This window comes from Sphaerodactylus townsendi, linkage group LG11 (assembly GCF_021028975.2).
Source record: "Sphaerodactylus townsendi isolate TG3544 linkage group LG11, MPM_Stown_v2.3, whole genome shotgun sequence".
NCBI classification, from domain to species: domain Eukaryota; kingdom Metazoa; phylum Chordata; class Lepidosauria; order Squamata; family Sphaerodactylidae; genus Sphaerodactylus; species Sphaerodactylus townsendi.
In genome coordinates, this window is record NC_059435.1 from 55,888,521 (window position 1) to 55,910,058 (window position 21,538).

At 42.0% G+C, this 21,538-nt stretch overlaps 1 protein-coding gene across 3 annotated transcripts in view; it reads right to left on the minus strand.

Moving 5' to 3' along the window:
• Positions 1 to 21,538, minus strand: part of NEBL (nebulette) — a 148,231-nt gene that overhangs the window by 83,124 nt on the left and 43,569 nt on the right. Inside the window, exon 1 of one of the 3 annotated variants that reach the window (XM_048511030.1) lies at positions 12,704 to 12,820. The exons of the other annotated variants lie outside the window; for them this stretch is intronic. Within the exon in view, the coding sequence (XP_048366987.1) occupies positions 12,704 to 12,783 (80 nt within the window). The 5' untranslated portion in view covers positions 12,784 to 12,820. Of the gene's footprint in view, positions 1 to 12,703; positions 12,821 to 21,538 lie in introns of those variants that run through there. 3 annotated transcript variants of the gene reach the window in all.

Below are 21,538 nucleotides of genomic sequence, written 5' to 3' on the forward strand. Positions count from 1 at the left end.
GCAAAAGTTCCATGTGGCTGTGGATCAAAGGTCTCCACCCTAGCTGTTTATATAGACAGCCACTGGACTCCTGCTAGGAACTGACTGTATTGTTGGTGATAAGGGAGCGAATATTTTATGGCTGGTGAACACACACTTTAGAGTTCAGTAACTCTGATCACAACCTTATTTTACATGTGCACTGAGTCATTACTGTACATAAAGGACTCCTGACATTACACTGAGATCCCACCTACCAAAAGGTCAATCCTATTAGCACTAATCATGTCAGAACATTATTCTACATAAATGTAAAATGCCCTTAGCAAAGGATACACCACAAAGAACAGCAGCCTACTCAATATCTCTTCTTCCATTTGAAATATTATACTGCTGTCATACACTGTTATTCCTAATAAAATTTTAAAATAGTGAGTCACGTACTTGTCGTAGAGCATGACTCATTTACAAAACTGTAAACTGACAATTTTTATTGGTTTGATCCTTACTTTTTTTCTGAACTATCTACATTAAAAGCTGGGGAAAAAACAGTATACCACATAAACTACTTATCATGGCAGAAACACTGAGGGAAATGTATTTACAAAAACCTCTCTTAAAACCCCAGCCTGAAAGAACAGCGACTTAATTTGCTAATGTAAAAACCTGTGACATTTAAGTCTCATGGCTTATGCTTCTTCTTTTTCTCTCCTAGATTTCCCAGTTAGTCATTGGATATTTGGTGCAAGCAAATACACACAATCATGGAGAGAGAGACAATTTCTTGCATCTGCTAGTTGAAGAGGTAGGGCAGAACTGAGACTCACTTTGTTATAAAAGGGGCAAAGATTTTTTTAACAGACTAATGTTTGTTCAGAAGTTTCCAACCGCAAGATAAGAACAGATGATAAAAAAGAAGTTTATAGGCAAAAACAAGTGTATGAGTTATAACGAAAGCCACAAAGCTGAGTAGACGTAAACCACAAGTAGAGGGCAGGAGGTCGCGTAAAAGAGGAATGCGTAATTAGCTAATGCATATTAACTTTTACGTCCCGGTATGAATAAAGGGTGCTGATAATGATCATGGGATTGTATGTAAGTGGGGAGGGGGCTTGCTACATGTGGGGTAGGGGTCTTGATATATAATAGGCATTCCGGAAAGTTGTACCTCCTGATTTCCTCGCCAAATGGAAAGAGGGAACGGGACCACTGCATCATAGGAGATAAGGGAAATATAAACTGTTGTATCTCTATGTTGCTTCAAGTAGAACAGGAAACACCAGCTGCTCTGCTCCCTTCATTAAGAAAGCTGCTTTGAATTCTGATCACTGGGTTCAATTATTTGTTTCTCCTGAACCTCACAGGGCAGGCTGCAGAGAGTCTCTTGAGAGCCTGATAGAGCGGGTGACTGAGAGTATTTATAACAACTTTGGGTAGGACTTTTGTGGCAGTGACTAGAAAGGGAGGATCATACATAACCTTACCCTCTCCCAAGACACTGCACAAACCATGACATTAGTGCTCTAACTTTTGTCATTTTCCCTCCTTGCCTTTGCAAAAGAAGGGGCACAGAGACCAGGCATATCAAATAAATCAACAGCAATGCTATTCTTTGTTGCAGTTTTCCTTCCTCAGTACTGTAACTTCAAATAGCCAACCATGGCAACTCTTGACCAATCCACTCCATCCCTGACTGAACCACTGACCATTTCACACATTACTCAGGTATGAGCATACACTCCATATCTGAAAGCCACACAAAAACTAGGCTTCACATCAAGTAGATATACTGGAGAATAAAGCAAAAGGGGGTAAGCAATATCAGATAGCTTCAAAACAATTATGTGGCAATGTAGTAGATGGACTGGTACTCAGACACTGTAACTACCAGAAAAACAAGAGGGTACTTTCTTCGCTGTTTGTGTTAATTAGTAACTGACTTCAGTAATCCAATATTTTGTTTCTTCAGTCATTCCTTCAGGAAACAAAACATTAATTATTTACCTTCAGAGGGTAGTTTCACTTTCGGCCTTATTAACTCCCACTAAAAGGTGACGTTTCCCTGATGAACCCATACCGGATGAAACTACTCAACCAGCACATAAAAAAACTACACTCTGGCCACAAAGGTTCCTGAAAAACAACTTACTTTAGAGGAAACATCTGCAACAGAAATGTTCATAATTAAAATAAGGTTGTGAATATGTAAATCTCCCCTCCAATTTCATAATTACTTTTAATTTGCCACTCCTTTTACCACAATGGTATTTACAACGGAATTAAGTCAAAAATTCTTCCACAAATAATAGTTAAAAGACTAACTACAATTTCTTCTTAGGCAGCTTTTAGACATTCTCTCAGCTATACGAAAGCTGCTTATCAATGAGCAACCTCCCATATGACTGGAAGAATATTTGGATGACTCCGTTCAGTGACTGCACTTTTCTTTCTCACTAACCATCCAGGTGTCCAGTGATACACCAGTAATGCTTTCTTTCCCCCATCCCCAGGTCCTGGAGGTTTCAATGTGATTCTGGCTCCTAGAAGGAAATTCTTGGGGAGACACTGTTGTTAACAAGAGCATAACATTTATTTTCTGCTTTGCTCTTCTCCTCCCCCATAAGTTAGTCTGCTGATGACACCAAAGGCTGATTGGTCTATAGTTACCTGGCAGATTGTGATCACCTTTTTTAAACAAGGGGATAATAGTGGCATTTGTCCGGACCTGACCCGAGTTATTCACCATAGTGAATAGGGTGGCTAATAGGGGAGACCACCAATCAATGAACGATTTGTAAATTTCAGCTGGGATACCATCGGGACCAGGTGCTTTGCTAGATTTAAGATCATTAATGAATAACCTTATTTCATCTTCTGTGACTGGAGGCCAGCAGGGAACATCACTAGTGAAAGGGAAAACATCCCTACTGGTGATGTCTGTCTCATTACCAACAGGTCACCAAACTTGTGCCAGGTTTGGGAGTCAATGTTGGAGACAAAAGGGACAGATGCACACATTCCATTGGTGACTAGGCGTCAAAAGCCTCTGGAATCATTCGATCGAGCTGCTTGAATGAGAACATATGGAGTTATTCCTATACTAAAATACAGACATGCAAAAGAAAGAAAATGCAAGTGGGAGCTTCGTCTTCATGCCCATTGATTTCAAATTTGATATATTAATTATTAATTGGGAAATCATATCAACAGCATTTGGCACTAGGCATCCCGTGCATCAGTGGGAATCAGCAAGATCATACTCTATCATCCTCTGGTTATACAAGAAAGCATGGAGAGTTTTGGTTTTGCTGTGTGCAGAGCATGAAGTTCTCTTCAAAGTTAGGGTTTCTCTTTGAAGTTCTGCTGGAGATGTGCTTTCTGCTGTGCATTTTGCTCTTTGAAGTTCACTATCAGAATACATCTGATAGCAGACACCATATAAAATGAGTTTCGGGGAGGGGTGGAGTCCAGCACTGTATCTAATGCTAGAAGACTAGAAGCAAATTATCCAACTTTGGAACAAGTGAAAAAGAGCAGAAGATTCACATTTCATTCACATTCCAAAACTGATTCAAACACAAGGAAGGAGCTTCAACTAATCAGAATCAAGGAAACAAATACATCTGTTTTGCAGAGATTACAAATGTAAACCCAGGTTTATAGATTTTAAAAAAATATTTATTTGCAGTAGTATAATAAAGACAAACCACAAAAAAGAGTTGAACAAAAATCACTCACAGAACAAGACAAATTAAGTAAAACAAAAAAGGGGGGACATATCTCTATTGAAATAGATGTTTTTGCACCCATTAGCGCGTGCACTCTCTCTCTCTCGCTCTCTCTCTCGCTCTCTCTCTCGCTCTCTCGCTCTCTCTCTCTCTGTGGGTGGGTGGGTGGGTGGTTTCTTAACATACAATTTTGTAAGCCTTTCAGTGTTCCCCCTTTTTTGTTGGAGTTGTTCCTAATTCATTACACATTATTTTTATGCTATTTATTTACAATTGATTTTTAAAAAAACAACCTAGCACATAAACAGAACACAATTAGACTCACAGTTTTGATTTGTGCAAGGGAAAAGCAAAACTGAAATGGGGATTTTAGAGTAACTAGCAGGGATTATAAATATCACTAGCATTTTGTGTTATATGCTTCACCATTAACACTGTGAACAATAGTGGGATACAAGTATCCTTGGTCAAATGGTGTACCAGAGAAAACATCTTCATAGGCATATTACCTTAAAACTTGAAAGCCAACAGCTGCATCATACAATTACTCATAGGCCCTTTCCGCACAGGTTTCTCCCAGTGAGGTTTTTCAGAAGCAGCGTCTTCCAACCGCTGCCATGCGAACAGCAGCGGCTGGAAGGCGCCATGTCCCCCGCTCCGTCCCTGAACGCTTACCTCGTCCCTTGGCTTGCGGCTTGTCACAGAGGCCAGGGGACACGCCCCCCTGGCCTGTGACTCCAGAACCATCACTCCAGCCTGCAGGGGCGTGTCCCCTGGCCTCTGCGATGAGCTGGAAGCCAGGAGACGAGATAAGCGTTCAGGAACAGCGCAGCCTTTGCGAAGGCTGCGCAGCTGCCTACCGCCCTCCCGGGACCGTCCATGTCTGATAAGTTTTCCAGTCTCCACCTGTTCATGTGGTTTAACACCTACCCTAACATGTCCAGCTTTAAAGTCAACTCAGTGCCTTTATTAGATCACCCTTGGGGGTGAAGAATACTTTCACAGCTTATAGACAGACTTTCTTTGTAATTAACATTTGATATTTTGAAATTCCTGATGGAATTTCTGAAGGAATACAGACATTATTATTCACAGCTACAGTATTGGTTAAGAGCAGAATGTTAAATGTTGGTTGCTGTTCTCCAAATAGCAATGCAAACTAGATTTTGCAATTCTGGCACAATATTTGATGCCAGTATGAACAACCATTCACTAAGAGGGGTTTTTTATATGCTACCCTTTGCAATTACATATATATTGCTTTATTTGATTTATTTAATTTATTGTCTGCCTTTTTCAGAACTCAAGGTCAGTTATGAAAATTAAGGCTGCTGTGAGCTAAGGCTGCTGAATCTGGAAGGTGGGGCTTAACAGGGGTTAACAGAGTTCATCTCTTGTTCCTCTTTGTCCTAAGAGGTGGGGCTTTTGTCCTGAGTGGTGGGGCTTTAGTTCAGTCTCTGGAACCAGCGGCGCGCCTTTGAAGTGGCTGGCGTTTGGTACATTTTAATTCTTAATTTTTTTGTTTTTTAAATTAATAAGCGACATATTTGACAGATAGTGCACGTGGCAGATAGCTCCAGGGTAACGCACTCGACTAAAAGCTTAATATTTTAAATATCTAAAACAAATCAGATATGAAGAGCAGAAAGCCAGCAGGGGGAGGGGCTTTCCAGTGTTTTGCACTGAGTGTCACATGTATGACTATCTGCCTACTAGGACAGAAGTCGTGGGTGTGCTCCTCCAGCTGGGTAATGAGCTCCTGGCACTCAAGGAACGTGTGCGTTCTCCTTGAAGCCAAGGTGGCAGACCTGGAGAGAAGCTGAAAGAGGCAGAGAGGGTGACAGAGCCGAGGCTTTCAGGGGACTTAATAGCCGGGTCCCACTCCCAAGGTTACATCTCTTCAGGATGTCATGGAGAATGAAGGTCTTGAGGACGGAGGGTGCCAGTCTGAGGTGGGGAGAAGATGCTCCCTTAGATGGGATCCCTTCCTTAACTGGTGATCCAGCTATCCTCTACGCGACTGAGGGATACCCTCGGGGAGGTGGGAAACTGCCTTTGTAGTGGGATGATTCGGGATCATTAGAAATGTAGAGAGTTGGGTTTTGTGACAGGCGTGATGACCTTGCGATGGTGACTTGCCTGCCTGGTGCGAGGAGGTTGTCATGGATGTCAATGCCTCGTCTAGATAGGCTTTTAGACAGTGCTGGGGTGGAGTCAGCAGTTTTGGTCCATATTGGCACCAACGACATTAGGAACTGTAGCCGCCAAGTTCTGGAAGCTAAATTTAGGCTGCTAGGAAAACAGGTTGAAGTCCAGGACCCCTAAAGTGGCATTCACAGAAATCCTACCTGTTCCACGCCAAGAGGGCGAGCTAGGCAAAGTGGAGATACAGGGTCTCAATCGTGGATGAGAAGGTGGTGTAAGCGCAGAGGGTTTCAGGATTTGTCAGGAACTGGGAACCTTTTGGGACAAGGCGAGGCCTGTACAAAAGGGACGGGCTTCATCTTAACCAAAAAGAGGGAACCAGGCTGCTGGCGCTCAACATTAAAAAGGGGGCAGGACAGCTTTTAAAGTGATCCCTGGGGGAAAGCCGACAGGGAGCTGGAGGTGACTTCGGTTGGAATACAGAGTCCATGGGGATGCAGACAGAAGGAAGGAGGTTTTTCTTAAAATCAAATCCACATACAAGTGAGGAAGCACAGCTAATATGATAAGTGATAGTGTCTACAAAAGGCTAGGAGGGCAAAAAAACACACATAAAATCCCAGGTTAGGGACAGAGACAGAGTATACACAGTGTCCTGCTCTATGCTAATAGTAGAAGCCTTCGACCTAAAATGGGTGAGCTAGAAGTACAGAGTTTGAGAAGGGAGGACTTTGATATGAGTGGGCATTACAGAGACATGGTGGAATGAGGGAGAAGCCAGTGGGATGCTGTTATACCAGGCTACAGGCTCTATAGGAAGGATAGGACAGGAGGCTTTATTGGGGGTGGAGTTGCCCTTTACATCAAAGGAAGCATAGCATCACACACATAAAATAGACAATGCAAGGGGAGCTGGTTCCCCTACAGAATCACTAGTGGATATCAATACCAGGTGTGAAGGACAGCTTCTAATATTAGGAATATATTATCGTCCCCCAGACCAAAAGAAGTGCACAAGAGGATTCTGAGATGGAAAAAAAAAGAAATTAGAGAGGCCAACAAAAAAACAAAATGTAGTGGTAATGGGTGATTTTAACTATCCCCATATAAACTGGAAAAATGCATGTTCAGGTCATAGTAGGGAGAGGCATTCCCTGGATATGCTAAATGACTGTAACTTAGAGCAGATGGTTATGGAACCAACCAGGGGGGAGAGGTGATCCTAGATCTAATTCTATGTAGGGGACCCAGGACCTGGTGCAGGAAGCGTCAGTGTTGTTGAGCCGATGAGGGAACAGCGACCACAATGCTGTCCAGATTCAGTATGTCTCCAGCATCTTGAACAAGTGGCAACTACTAATGTAGTTACATTCGCCTTCAGAAAGGGAAATTTCAAAGATGAGGGGATGATAGATGCGCAGGAAGCTGAAAGGAAGAAATCAAGAGAAGTCAAAACTGGTCCAAGATGCTTGGAGGTTATTTAAAAAACACAGTAATAAAAGCTCAGGCTGGAATGTAAGGTTCCACAGGTTAGAAAAAGGCAGCACCCAGTCCAAAAGAAAGCCACCTATGGTTAACAAGGGAGGTTGAGGAAATTATTAGGGAAAAAAAGATGTCTTTTAGAAAATGGAAGTCCAACTTAACTGATAGAAGAATACCAGAGAGAACACACAAATGGTGTTGGCAAAAGAGAAGCAAGTTGGCAGCTGTAAGGGAGGCAAAAAGGATTATGAGGAACGCGATGGCCTTGCAACATCAAGACCAGCAACAAACAGGTTTCTTCAAGTACATCAAAAGCAGGGAAGCCAGCAAGGGAAGCCAGAGTAGGCCCAGTTAGATGACAAAGGAGACAAAGGGTGTGCTAAAGATGGCAGGGGAGATTGCAGAGAAGCTGAATGAAGATTCTTTGCATCTGTCTTCACTCCAAGAGGAGGTGAGGAACATTCCCTGCACCTGAACCAAGCTTCTTAGGAGGCGAATCCGAGGAACTAGCGAAGATAGTGGTAGACAAAGGGAAGAAGTTCTGGCAGCCATTGATAAACTAAATGTTACTGCAAATCCCCTGGCCCAGATTGCATTCACCCAAGAGTTCTTGGGAAGAGCTCAAGCATGAAATTGCTGATCTTCTCACTTTTAATATGCAACTTATCCCTGAAATCAGGCTCCATCCCTGAGAGACTGGAAGATGGGCCAATGTCACACCAATCTTTTAAGAAAGGATCTAGGGGTCCCGGGAAATTACAAGGCCAGTCAGGTTTTGACACATCTGTATTTCCCTGGTAAATTAGTAGAATCTATCATTAAAGATAAAATTATAAAAAACATGTAGAAAAGCAAGACCTGCTGAGAAAAGAGTCAGCATGTGGCTTTTGCAGAGGCAAATCACTGTCTTTACAAAACTTACTAGGAGTTCTTTGAGGGTGTAAACAGGCATGTGGACAGGGAGTGAACCGGTGGACATTGTCTACTTGGATTTCCAAAAGGCTTTTGACAAAGTTCCTCACCAGAGACTGTTGAGAAAAACTCAAGCAATGAAGGAATAAGAGGGAAGTCCTCCTATGGATTAAAAACTGGTTGAGAACCAGGAAACAAAGAGTGGGTGTAAATGGGAAGTTCTCACAATGGAGAGATGTCGGGAGTGGTGTCCCCCAAGGATCCGTTTTGGGACCAGTGCTCTTTAACCTATTCATAAAATGACCTGGAAGTAGGGGTGGGTAGCGTGGTGGCCAAGTTTGCAGATGATACCAAATTATGTAGGGTGGTGAACCACAAAGGATTGCGAAGAGCTCCAAAGCGGACCTTGATAAGAGATTAGGGTGAGTGGGCTCCAAGAAATGGCAAATGCAGTTCAATGTAGCAAAATGTAAAGAGTGATGCACATAGGGGCAAAAATCCAAACTTCACATACACGCTACAGGGGTCAGGCGCTATCAGTCACAGACCAGGAAAGGGATTTAGAAACTGTCTTAGTTGATAGTTCCATGGGAATGTCAACTCAATGCATGGCAGCTGTAAAAAAGGCAAACTCTATGCTGGGGATAATTAGGAAAGCGAATTCGAGAATAAAACTGCAAAGATTGTCATACCCTCTATATATAGCAGTGGAGTGCGAGCCAAGCACTCCTTGAGTACTGTGTCCAGTTCCTGCTCCCACGCGATCTCCACCAAAAAAAGGATATTGAGGAGATAGAAAAAGTGCAGAGAAGGGCAACAAGGATGATTGAGGGATCTGGAGCACCTTCCTATGAGGAGAGGCTGCAGCCGCTTTGGGGACTCTTTAGTTTGGAGCAGATGAGGCTATTGAGGGGGATATGGATTGAAGATCTACAAAATTATGCATGGGGTAGAAAAATGTTGACAGAGAGAAAATTTTTCTGCTCTTTCTGGGCACAATACTTCAGGAACCAAGGGGGCATTCATTATGAAAATGCTGGGGAAGGAATTAGGACCAATAAAAGGAAACTTACTTCTTCATCGCTAGCGATGTGATTGGTGTTTGGGAGATAATGCTGCCACAGGAGGTGGTGATGGCCACTAACCTGGATAGCTTCTTTAAAAGGGAGCTTGGACAGATTTATGGAGGAGAAGTCCATTTATGGCTACCAATCTTGATCCTCCTTGATCTGAGATTGCAAATGCCTTAACAGACCAGGTGCTCGGGAGCAACAGCCGCAGAAGGCCATTGCGTTCACATCCTACATGTGAGTTCCCAAAGGCACCTGGTGGGCCACTGCGAGTAGCAGAGAGCTGGACTAGATGGACTTTGGTCTGATCCAGCTGGCTTGTTCTTATGTTCTTATGTTCTTCTTAAAAGCCAGCCATAAATACAGTAAAACCCATTTACAAATGTCCAACAAACCTTAAAAACTACAACAATGTGTAACATGTCAAACAAACTAAACATTTCTATGTCCCCGGGAAAATATAAGATTAATAAAAGGTAGCTAGTTACATCCATGGGACTTGACAGCACTTTACACACACAATTACATGCATACCTAAAACACAAGTTCATATAAGCACTGGTTCTCTTTAAAATTATCTAAAGAGAGTCAAGGAGACAATTTGGATTGAGAACACATGCTGAACAGGGGAAATGCATCCTCTGGCTGTTGTAAATCATATTGTTACATATTTCCTCTAACCACTGGCAAATACACCATTAAGGAGCTAAATGTAATTATGAAAAAGATGTAGCGGGAATTCCCTTCTAAACGCAGTTTTTATCACAGAGCAAACCCAAAGATGCCACAGAAAAGCTGGGCTTGGAGCTATTCTCTTAGGCTCATTCCGCACATGCAGAATAATGCACTTTCAAACTGCTTTCAGTGCTCTTTGAAGCTGTGCGGAATGACAAAATCCACTTGCAAACAGTTGTGAAAGTGGTTTGAAAATGCATTATTCTGCGTGTGCGGAAGGGGCCTTAGTTTTACAAAGTAAGAAATGCTTCCTTTTGCATGGTTCTTTGTTGTTCCCTTCTACCCAGTATCCATTGCAGAGTATGGCAGTCTTCTGGAAGCTTCAAGGAGTTCTATTCTAAATGTTATGACATATGAAATTCTCACACTGGCACAAAATTCACATAAAACCTTGAAAGAAGTCCACAATTTTCCACATTGCAGTAGTTGCAGAAACACAGGGGATATGCTTTTACTTAATAGCTCCTGGGCTCCAGGAATGGAGTAGTTGGAGTAGTTGCAGAGTAGTTGCAGAGACACAGTAGTTGCAGAGACAAAGTAGTTGCAGAGACACAGGGGATATGCTTTTACTTAATAGCTCCTGGGCTCCAGGAATGGCTTCTTGAAGAGGCAATAAATTCTGATTACCAAGATTACAAAGTTTTATAAGGCAGGTATTTTCAGTGACACACCCATCCTCCTAGGAAAAACCTACGGCTCACAGGAAGGCTTGGGTAGAAATGCAATGACTGGTCTATTTGTGTCATGCCAGGCAATACACTGACTATACACTGACAAAAGTCAATGCATTACCTACTCTACCAGTAGCAAGTCAAGAGTTGGCTTCAAAGAGGAGGAAAGCTCCTGGCCTACAGTCAAAGTACTGGTGGAAACAAATTCCCTCTCCCATCCACTGTCACTCTCGGGACTATGTATTCTAATCCCTTCTTTCCCACACTCTCATGGGCTGCAGGGTTGTAGAAGGATATCTCACATACTTTGCCCCCACTCCTCAAGCCAGTTCCTGTCTCCCTCCATTATCTCCTTTTCAATCAATTTCTTTGCAGTCACCTTGCATAAGTGTGCTGTTGGCAGGTGTTAGCTAAGGCATGGTCAGGCAGTCCAGAATCAAGGCAGGTGGCAAGCAATATGGGTCGTTCTTCTGGCTACATGATAGAATTTCTATTCCTCTGGAGCACCTAAATAGCACTCCCGCCATCCAACAATTTGTTAAAAAAGAGCAAAAACTCTCTATCAACCACCTGTTGAAAACAAATGCCACAGAAGCTGTTTCCTCTCTCCTCCCCGCCCCCCACCACCCCACCAAATGAGGAATAGAAGTTTACCATACTAAGAGAAATGGAGAGTGGTATGTCATTTTCAATCTGAAGTTTATGAATCAGTTCATCAGAGTACAACACTTTCATTTGGAAACTTTGAGGTCAATTGCCAAAGCACTCCAGCCCTGGGACTTCTTGACACCCCTTGACCTCACTGAAGCATATCTTCATGTACTTATTTTCATAGGCCACTAACGTTTCCTCTGATTTTGCATAGGAAAACAACACTTTCCGTTTCAGGCCCTTCTGTTTGGCCTCTGTACTGCCCCCAGGGTCTTCTCAAATATACTAATTAATCTGATCGTTCGACTCAGAGAAATTAAATTTCTATACTGCCCCTCTTCTCAAGGGCTTGGGGCAGTTAACACAATACCTCACAATATAAAATTTACAATCTCTAAAGCAATTCTAATGACTATGGATGTATTGAGAGATAGCGTAGTGGTTACAGTGTCAGACTAGGATTTGGAAGACCCAGTCTCGAATCTATATTCTGCCATGGAAGCTTACTGAGTGACCTTGTACAAATTATACTCTGTCAGTCCAGCCTACCTCACTGAGCTGTTGCTGTGCGGATAAAATGGACAAGGGAAGAATGATGTTGAAAGCAACTGTGTGTCCCCACTGGGGAGAAAATTGGGTTTATAAAACTAAATACATAAATATTACAGATTCATAGACTAAATGCATGTCAGGGGAGTTAGATTAAGTCACAGGTCTCCCCTAACATGCAGAAGTTAAATAAAGACTTGTATGCATAAAGTATATAAATATAGCCTCTCTGAATTATTGCATTCCTGCAAGAAGAGACCTTGCTCATATAGAGGGGCATTGGGCATGTTCATGCTCCCCTGCTATGCATATTTAGCACAGACACGCTTATAATTTGGGGTTCAGCTAGTCTTGACCAGGGCCTTCTCGGTCCTAGTCCCAGTCTGCTGGAACACTCTGTCCAATGAGAGCAGGGCTTTGTGGAATCTTATGCAATTCCACAGGGCCTGTAAGACAAAGCTGTTCCACCAGGCATATGGTTTAGGCAACTACGGTGCCATGTGGCCTCCTCCTCCCCTCCCTTTTTCTATCAACTCTGCTGTCAACCCTCAATGGATCTGAGTACTGCTTTACTGCCATCTTGGAAATAATTATAAATATAATTGGAACATTTTAAATGTTTTAAACGTTCTTAAACCATTATATGAAATGTTGTAAGCTGCTCCGAGCCCAAAAGGGGAGGGAAGATATATTAAATATAATTCAATTAATAAATAAAATAATGTCTGCACAGTCCTCTGGAGAGAAAACAGCACCTTTTCTTCTTTTTCCCATTTCTCACCTCAGCATGATTAGAGATTCGATGATGAATGGAATTTGGAGATGTGTGGCCTCGTCAGCCTCAGCTGCCTTATGACTCATTTCGCCTAGCTCTCTCTTCTCACTCTAACAAATCAAAATGGGAGCTTGTATTTTCTCATAAACTACCGCTTAATTAGCTGGAAGAAGAATGAATAAAGATTAGGGAAGAGCATCAATGTTCAACATTGGTGATGCATGCTGAGGTAAATTTTCTATACATGAGCATCATGATTTGTTCACAACAAGAAAGAAATCAGAAAAACAAATTCAGAAAAAGATAATTCCCTATCATGGTTCTTTTGTTTGAAGACCTGCTGTCATAAAGTGATCTATTGTTAAGTTAGCCACCAAAGCAAATCTAACCACACATATTACTTTGTAAAAAGTTGAAAAGAACAGACAACTCTTCTACACTGTGATTACCTCAGAGTAGCATCCCCAGTACAATCAAGTATCAGACTCTATTTAGCATAAAGCAATTCTCTCGTGCACTGTGCTCTTACGCAGTTCATCACATCAAACACACAATCTCCCCCTGACAGTATGGGCAAGAATAGATTTATAGATCGGTACACATACGTCATTTGTTGATTTATACTTCATGAGTCCCCTCAGGGAAGTGCCTCAACTCTGATACCCAAGAGTTCAATCTGCATGTGTATTTGGCCTTTTCAAAATTGTTATTTCTTCTAGTCACATTTTTCCCAATTTAAATGCAATGAGTTTCCTCTAGCAATGTTCCTTTTTCAGATAACAATACAGAAACAGGTATTTTACTCCCATGATCCAATTCATGTGGCCCAAATACTCTGATTCTGAAGCTGAGATTAAGTACAAAGAAACAAACAAGAACATACAGTTGGTTACACTAGAGATTTTCAGACTGATGCTCAGTAACAGAATTCTCCCAAATCCAGAAATAGTTTCATCTAGAGCCCCTGACAAAATGAATTCCATAAGCACTAAAAAGCTTTTCCGCTAATGAGTACAAAAAGGAAACACCACCGCAAACTCATTAGTTTTTGAAGAGAAAGCGAGTATCGAATCCCACAGCATAAAAGCAGCATGCAAACTCTTGGATAAGACTCCGATACTTTTTCAAGGAGCTTTCTCTCCAGCTCCATACTGGAAGCATACGTTGCCTTTCTTTCACATTCTCATCAGGAAGTCCCAGCCACCTATGAAGTAAAATATATGGCATGGGTATGACATATAAAGGGACAGTTCATTCCAAAAAAAGACAACCTTCGTAAAACCATGTTGACTTAAACCCTCTCTAAAAATACCCTAGAGCCATGATAAATGTTTGTGTGTTCCTGTTAATTTCATTTGTTTTGTAGATGGAACATTCAACGTACCGTTTCCAGAGGTGGGATCCAGCAGGTTCTCACCAGTTCCCGAGAGTGGGTTACTAATTATCTGTGTGTGCCGAGAGGGGGTTACTAATTGGGTCTGCTTTTCCGTTAGAAATCCCATTAGGTCCAAAAATCATAAAGTCCTGTTGCTTCCTATGTGGCTGGTTAGCGAAGGCAGAAAACGGGATAATTCTCCCTGTTGGGCTGTTTTAAAAACATGTTTTAGAAATATGGTAAAGTTCCTTGTTTAAGGAAAGTATCCTTCTTTTGATTTCTAGAAACAAAATTAAGTATTTGAAAGTATTGAGCATTTGACAGGCAGTCAACTAGAGGAGAAGCAGTTGTTTCTGTTGGCAGTAGACGATAGGACTTGCTATAATGAGTTTAAATTATGGACAGAAAGATACCAGCTGGAAATTAGGAAAAAATTTTACAGTAAGAGTTTTTTACAGTAACAGAGAAATTATTAATGCCCCGCCCCCAGAATGCCCGGCCACGCCCCCGTCGTGCCCCACCCAGCCCCATTGGCGCTACGCCACAGTTTGAATCCCACCACCATGGGAACCCGTTACTAAAATTTTTGGATCCCACCACTGCCTGTTTCCCCAAATATAAGACATCCCCTGAAAATAAGACGTAGTAGAGGTTTTGCTGAAGTGCGAAATATAAGGCATCCCCCGAAAGTAAGATGTAGCAAAGTTTTTGTTTGGAAGCATGCCCGACTAACAGAACACAGAAAAATAAGACACCCCTTGAAAATAAGACATAGCCCATCTTTGGGAGCAAAAATTAATATAAGACACTGTCTTATTTTCGGGGAAACTCAGTAGTATGTTTTGCTTGGTCTGAGAATGTATAGCAGGATATAAATAAAGCATGTGCCAGTTTCTACAGGGCTAAGCCCATTCAAGGTTCTCTTATGTTAAGCCAATTAACACCTTGTGAAAGACACTACGAAGCTAGGGGAGGGGCAGCGGCGGCGGCGGCGGCGGCGGTGGTGGTGGTGGTGGTGGTGGCAGCGGCAGCAGCGGTGGTGGTGGTAGTAGTAGTATAACGTGCACAGTTGCTCAGAAAAGGACTATGCAGGAAGTTGAGCAGATTTTCTACTCCAAGGAAAGAAAAATATCAAATATTTCTACATAAAATACATAAATATTAACAGTTTAGGTTCCTACATTTACTAGTATTGTTTTAATTAATTATTCAATTAATTATTATATATTATTATTTTTATATATTAAAAAGAGTGTTCATGTCTGTTTATTGCCTTCAGAGTAAAGGATCATTACTTTTCAGAATTCAGCTAAACATCTGTGCTCATTCTGTAGTGGAACAAAGTTTGATATTCTTCAAACCCACTGAAATGCTTTTGCTGTTGAATCAAAAAGATAACCTATCACTACATCACCAGCAACCTTCTTTCTACAAAAATACAATAGGTTTGTCTCCAGCTGCTAAAAGTGTAAACAAAATAAATGAGGAAGCAACTGAACTCATCCACAGAAGTATCACTAGAGCACAAAATGTTTCTGCTGCATGGGTGTTCTGAATCGTACACTCATGTTTAATTCAAGGTGCTGATTCTTACTTCAAAGCCCAAAATATCCCTGGACCAAAACATCTGAGCTTTCCTGCTCCCATATGAATCTGCCTATAAAGATCAGCATCAAAAGTCTTCTTCTATGTACCTCTCACCTTCTGAAGTAAGATGGGTGGCAGTTAGAAAAGGGATCTTTGATGTTATAGCACCTCGGGGCAAATTGGCAATTTAACTTACAGGAAAATTTACTGGTCAACCACTGCCCTAGAGGGCTTTTCATGGCTAAGTTCCAGTAACTCAGCTAAAGCCTCAGGGACCAACTGGCTCAGAACCTTCACTGGAAATCAGGGTCAGGTTGCCCACTGTCTCTACTTCTGCTGCTGCATTTTATGGGATGAGAGTGAGCCAGTGGTTCTCTCTGCTGGCCCCAGAAGTACTGACTGATGGGGCTATCCAGCTGGGCTTATTCGGGCCATTTTCACTTTTCAGTATGCTCCTGTAGTGTCTGGAATGCCATCCCCACAGATGCATGATTGGTTAACCTTTAGGGTGCCAGTTGAAAATTTCATTTTTGTCATCACATATTTCATTAAATATAGTAAGGACTAAGTTTCATGTTCATATTCTTATTTTAACCATGTTTCATTTGTGGAAACCATAATTCAACCTGTACAATGTAATTCACATCCTGTTGTATCTGTTTGGTAATTACTAGGTGAGATGTGTTAAGACAATTATACTATTAAGCATTGTTACTATAATGAAATAATGGTGTGTTTATCTGCAGCTTTTGTTTGTATCTGAGGATTTAGGTAGTTTGTCCTTGGGGGCAAATGTGCATCACCGCAAGATTTCTTGCACAGACCAACCTCCTCGAGCCCTGCTTTCACTTTTTATTCTCCCCACAACAAGTGAGACTACTTCTAGCACAAATTTAATTTTGCTTCGCAGCTAGAGCGGGCAGAGTTGCCAGTGAGCTTTGCCCCGGACCTCTTCCCTCCACCCATAGCCAAGTCTCACCCCCCACCACCACCACTCCCTTGCGCTGCTTTGCACATTTCCCCCTCCATCTCTAAATGCTTGTATCAATATATCAATAGGAACAATGCAAGCAGAGTCTCTTTCTGGCTCCACCCCAGTTCCCGCACTCTGCTCCTGCCCTCTACGAGGACCGGGAGGACATTTTTAAAACTTTATTTCAGAAAAACTTCTATATTAAAAACAAGACTCTCTGGCTTCAGCAAAGGAACGACACAAGCAGGGTCTTTTTCTGGCTCCACCCCACCTCCCCCGTTCCCTCACAATGACGTCCATGCCTTCCCCCTAACCCCTTGTTCTTCATTGCTGGATCCTTCTCTAAATGCTCATACCAGAACAATATAAACAGTGCCTCTTTTTGTCTCCACCCCACCTCCCCCACTCTGCTTCTGCCCTACCTGATGGTTGCGAGGACTTTTTACAACTTTATTTCCAAACAATATTGTATTTTGAAACAATTTTCCTGGCTGCAGCAGCAGCAGGAAGAGAGAGAGGGGATCTAGTTCATAGTCCCCTTCTTCGAGGGTGTGGGGTCCAGGGAATGGCTTTGCCTCTTTCTTCTGGGGGGAGAGGTTATATTGCCATACCTGCTACAATAGGCATATCAATATAAATGCAATTTAAAGGGCTTTTACGGTGCCCTTTATTTTGCAGCAAGAGTGTGATGAGATCTGTTCCTTTAAGAGGAGTTTGATGGGTGTAGTTAAGAAAACCAGGAACAGCTCCAGAGGTCCACTGAGACTAGCAAGCTAGCTTCAGGGCAAGCGGAGAATGACTCTTTGTATATATAAACAGAAAAACATTAGGAGACCCATCTGCAAGACCGCTGTGCACAGAAGAGCCCCTGAAGCCTATATTTGCACTTGCCCGGGCTATGATTACTAACAACAAATTTCAAGCAACTTTTGTGTATTTTCTTAGTTCTGATCCATGAACCTCAGTACCTCTATAATTTATTCTTTCAGAACCTCAATGTTCTGAACCTCAGTATTATTTCAGGAACTCCCTACAAGACTTATGGCTCAATAAAGCTGAACTGTTTCTCTTTTTAGCATAGAGGAAATTTAAATGATCAAAAGTCTGTCTCCTAAGTATACTTATTTCATAACCAACCAAATGTTGATCTTCTCCTTCATGTTTTGCATCTGTTCAGAGAATGCAGTTATCTACTTTTGGAGACAGAATATTAGGTTAGATGAAGCTTAGTCTTGTCCATCATATCAGTGCTCATGTTCTTAATAGATAAGCTTCTTTTAACATTCACAAATTTCCTCTCTGCCACTATTGCCAGTTTTAGATCATACATTCCTTTGGGACAGAAAGCTAAATGTTGTGTACCTTGATAATCCTGTGGGGGGGGGAATCATCATCATTTATAATTCCATGTGAAAACACACATTTTGTTTATGCTCTCTAGAATCTGCCATGTATTCTTACAGTTCCTTCTTCCTCTTTTATGATATGAATTTTGTAGTAGGCAGCATTTTTTTAAAAAGGCAAGTAACCATTGGAACTATTTACATGGAAAGTGAACACTGCTTTGCTCATGTTTGTTATAAAACTCAATCAGGTTTTTTTTCTTCAGCCATGGTGCTACAAGCCCTTATTCAGCAGAATAATATTCACTCAGTTCATCATACAAGACGAACAATGTTTTGGCCCATTACTTTTTCAATTTGGTCAGAAGCCAATGCTAGTTTAAATGCAATCTTTCACAAACGATGGTGTTCACAGTATAATTCCAGCTGGGGGTGGGGGCAACTGGCCTAGCTGAACTATCTATTTATTTATGAGCCAGCTGCCAGGTGTGTGAATGTATGTCTAAAATTCAATAGAGTTTTGAGGCTGAATGCCAGATTCTTTAAGTAGAGACAGTAGCAATATTTTCACGTACCAACCAAACTTGTAATCCAACATGGAACCTGTGGGTGCCACAAGGCCAACTGACAGTTTTTGTGTCATCTGACAAGCATTTTTAGGAAGTGTGTGGAGACAGAGCTTCTGCCCAACAAGGTTTCTGATTGACTATTGGAGATTTGATTGGCTATACAATTTTTTAAAAAATCTGTCCTTTGGCAACATCTGCCTTCACAGCACTGTGCTACTGAAGTTAAGCTGAGGCAGCCATATTGTGCCTGGCTCTGCTTCTCATGGCAGCTATTTTGTGGCAGCCATTTTATTGCTATACTCACCATGTCAGAATTCCAAATGTGCCCACAGGCTCAAAAAGATTGGGGACCCCTGCTATTAAGAAGCAAGACAGATGGATACATTTCACATTTCACATGCTACTGCATATGATGTATCTTGCTTTCAGATTTTGAGTTTAGAAAGAAGACATGTAAGGAAGGACATGATAAAAATTCTGCTAATTATACATGGGTCAGAGAAAATGAACAGAATATTTTTCTCTGTCTCCCATAATACTAGAATTCAAGAGCACTTAATGAAGTTGTTGGAAAACAAGTTCAGGACAGACAAAAAGAAAGGCTTCTTCACTTAGTGAGTAATTAACTTGTGGGATTCACTGCCCATGGCTTTAAGAGAGAATGAGACAAATTTATGGACAGGTCAATCATTAGCTACAAGTGATGGTGAGTAAAGGAAACCTCCATGTACAAAGGCAGCAAATCCCTAAATACCAGTACTAGGAGGCAGCGTAAGGGAAGAGCTTTGTTTATTGATCCTATAGAGCAAATGGTTGATAACTGTGTGAAACAAGAAGCTACACAAAATGATCAATTGATCTGATTCAACAGGGCTCTTCTTATAGAACGTGTGCCCTTCTTCCACAAACATCTCCACAGGCTTCAATGAACCAGACACTGGCTGACTAGATGATGTATAGGAATCTGCATGTTTTCATTCATGGCACAAGTAGCAGCTTTGGAGAGGGGAATGATTTACATCACAGAAACAGCAGAAGAGAAAGGGTTAAGTCCTCCCTTCTCCTCCCCCAACAACACCATTCCCTCATCCCAATCAAGAAGACCCTGCAGCTGCCATTACCCTTTGAAAAAAACAAGCACTGTGACCCACTTCTGTATACTTCGACCATCTATCCTGCTCATCGCTACCATCCATGGTTCCTATGAAGATACATCATTGGTCCAATATTATACCATACTTCAAGAACCTTACAAACCATTTTTTCATTTTCTGCATCTTGTTAGCAATCCTATCACTATCAAATCATTCCTAAACCCCCAATTCTACAAGCTTTAAAGTGTAATCAGTTCTGATAAGTATTCTGTTTCCATAGCGATTCCTTTACATTCCAGTGCTTCTTGGAATAAGCTGAAGAGAAAAATCCTTAGACAGAGGAGGTGATATGACAAACAGTTGAGATTTGAGGAAAGCCTACTCAGTATAATTTAGCATTTAGATAACTGGAGATGCTGAGAACACATCTAGGGGCTTGTCTAGCAGACTTTTGCTGGGCCACCTGAAATTAATGGAACTCTACCACAGCAGTAATTGGATTGTCCCCAGTCAATTTGTTTTGTTGACTGCTATTATCTCTAATACTGTCTGTTTCATGATTTCTTTTATTAGTTCAAGAATTTCAGTTAACCAGCTTGTAAGGAAAACAGCATTACATTACGAACAACTGCTTCTGAGATGGCAATGAAGCTTGGAAGCAAGGCAGCAAATCTATCTGTGTCAAAGAAATCAGTTGCTTAGACTGAGACACCAAGCAACTTTATACCCTTCTCCCCTTGTAGTGCCACCTGTGCTTTGCTGGTATGGCAGTTCGAATACCATCTCCAGGAACCAGCAATTCCCTCTCTGGTAAACTTCTGCGGTAGTATGAAGTGGAAGGTCCTTCCGTCTAAAGCCAGAGTTATCAGTTTGAGAGTCCTGTCACCTTCCAGCAATTTTCACTAGCAAATAGGTACCACTATTAGTAAACTCAAGAAATCCATGCAACCTCTATTCTTTTTTGACTCTGCCTCCCTGCAGAGCCTTACTTATCATTAGAATTTGAACATCAGTAGAAGAAGCAAGTGGGAAGACGTGCTACAGCAGGGATGTCAAGCTCACTTGTTACGAGGGCTGGATATGATATAAATGTGACTTGGTCAGATCAGGCTGGGCCCTGGGAATGGGTGGCTGCCTCAGCTGGTGAGCTCCCAGCAGGTTGCCAGCCTAGATCAACACTGAGGGGGGCTGCCTCAGCTGGCCAGCCCACAGCAGCCTTGCCAGCCCATATTGGCAGGGGGGGTAGCTTACCTGGTCAGATCAGGAGTGGGGTGGGTGGGTACCTGGGCTGGTGAGCCTGCAGCAGGGTGGAGTGGGTGTTTGGACTGGCAAGCTGCTTCAGGTTCACCAGGCCAGATTGGGAGTGAAAGGCTGCCTGGACTGGTGAGCCTACAGCAGCCACACCAGGCCAGATCAGGAGTTAATAGGACAGGGGGCAGGTTGCCTCAGCTGGCTCATAAACCTATCAGCCCTCTTAAGGGGCTGATTCACTCAGTGGGCCGCATGTGCTAAAGGGTTTCAGTTGTGGAAAGACATCATTTACAAGTTTAGAGGAATTCTTATCAAAAATCTTTATTTCACTGAACAGGACTGGTGGAAGGATATGGATGAGGGAAAATGTTACTGTCAAATTTCAAACTCTCCTCACAGTCAAAGAACTGAAGACTAAGGGTTCTTTTTTGTGAAAGAGAACACAACCCTCATTGTTATGCAAATAGGGTGGTGAGGCAGAAAGACGTGTACTCATGTTTATCTTGTGATCAAGATTTTTCTCATATGTTCCTGAGCTCACAGAGTCCGCAGTTTTTCCTCTCCTGGGGGAAAAAATTACAGAGAAGAGAGAATGGAAAGCAAAATTATGTCATTCAAAGAAAATCATGTCAGCATATTTTTCAGTTAT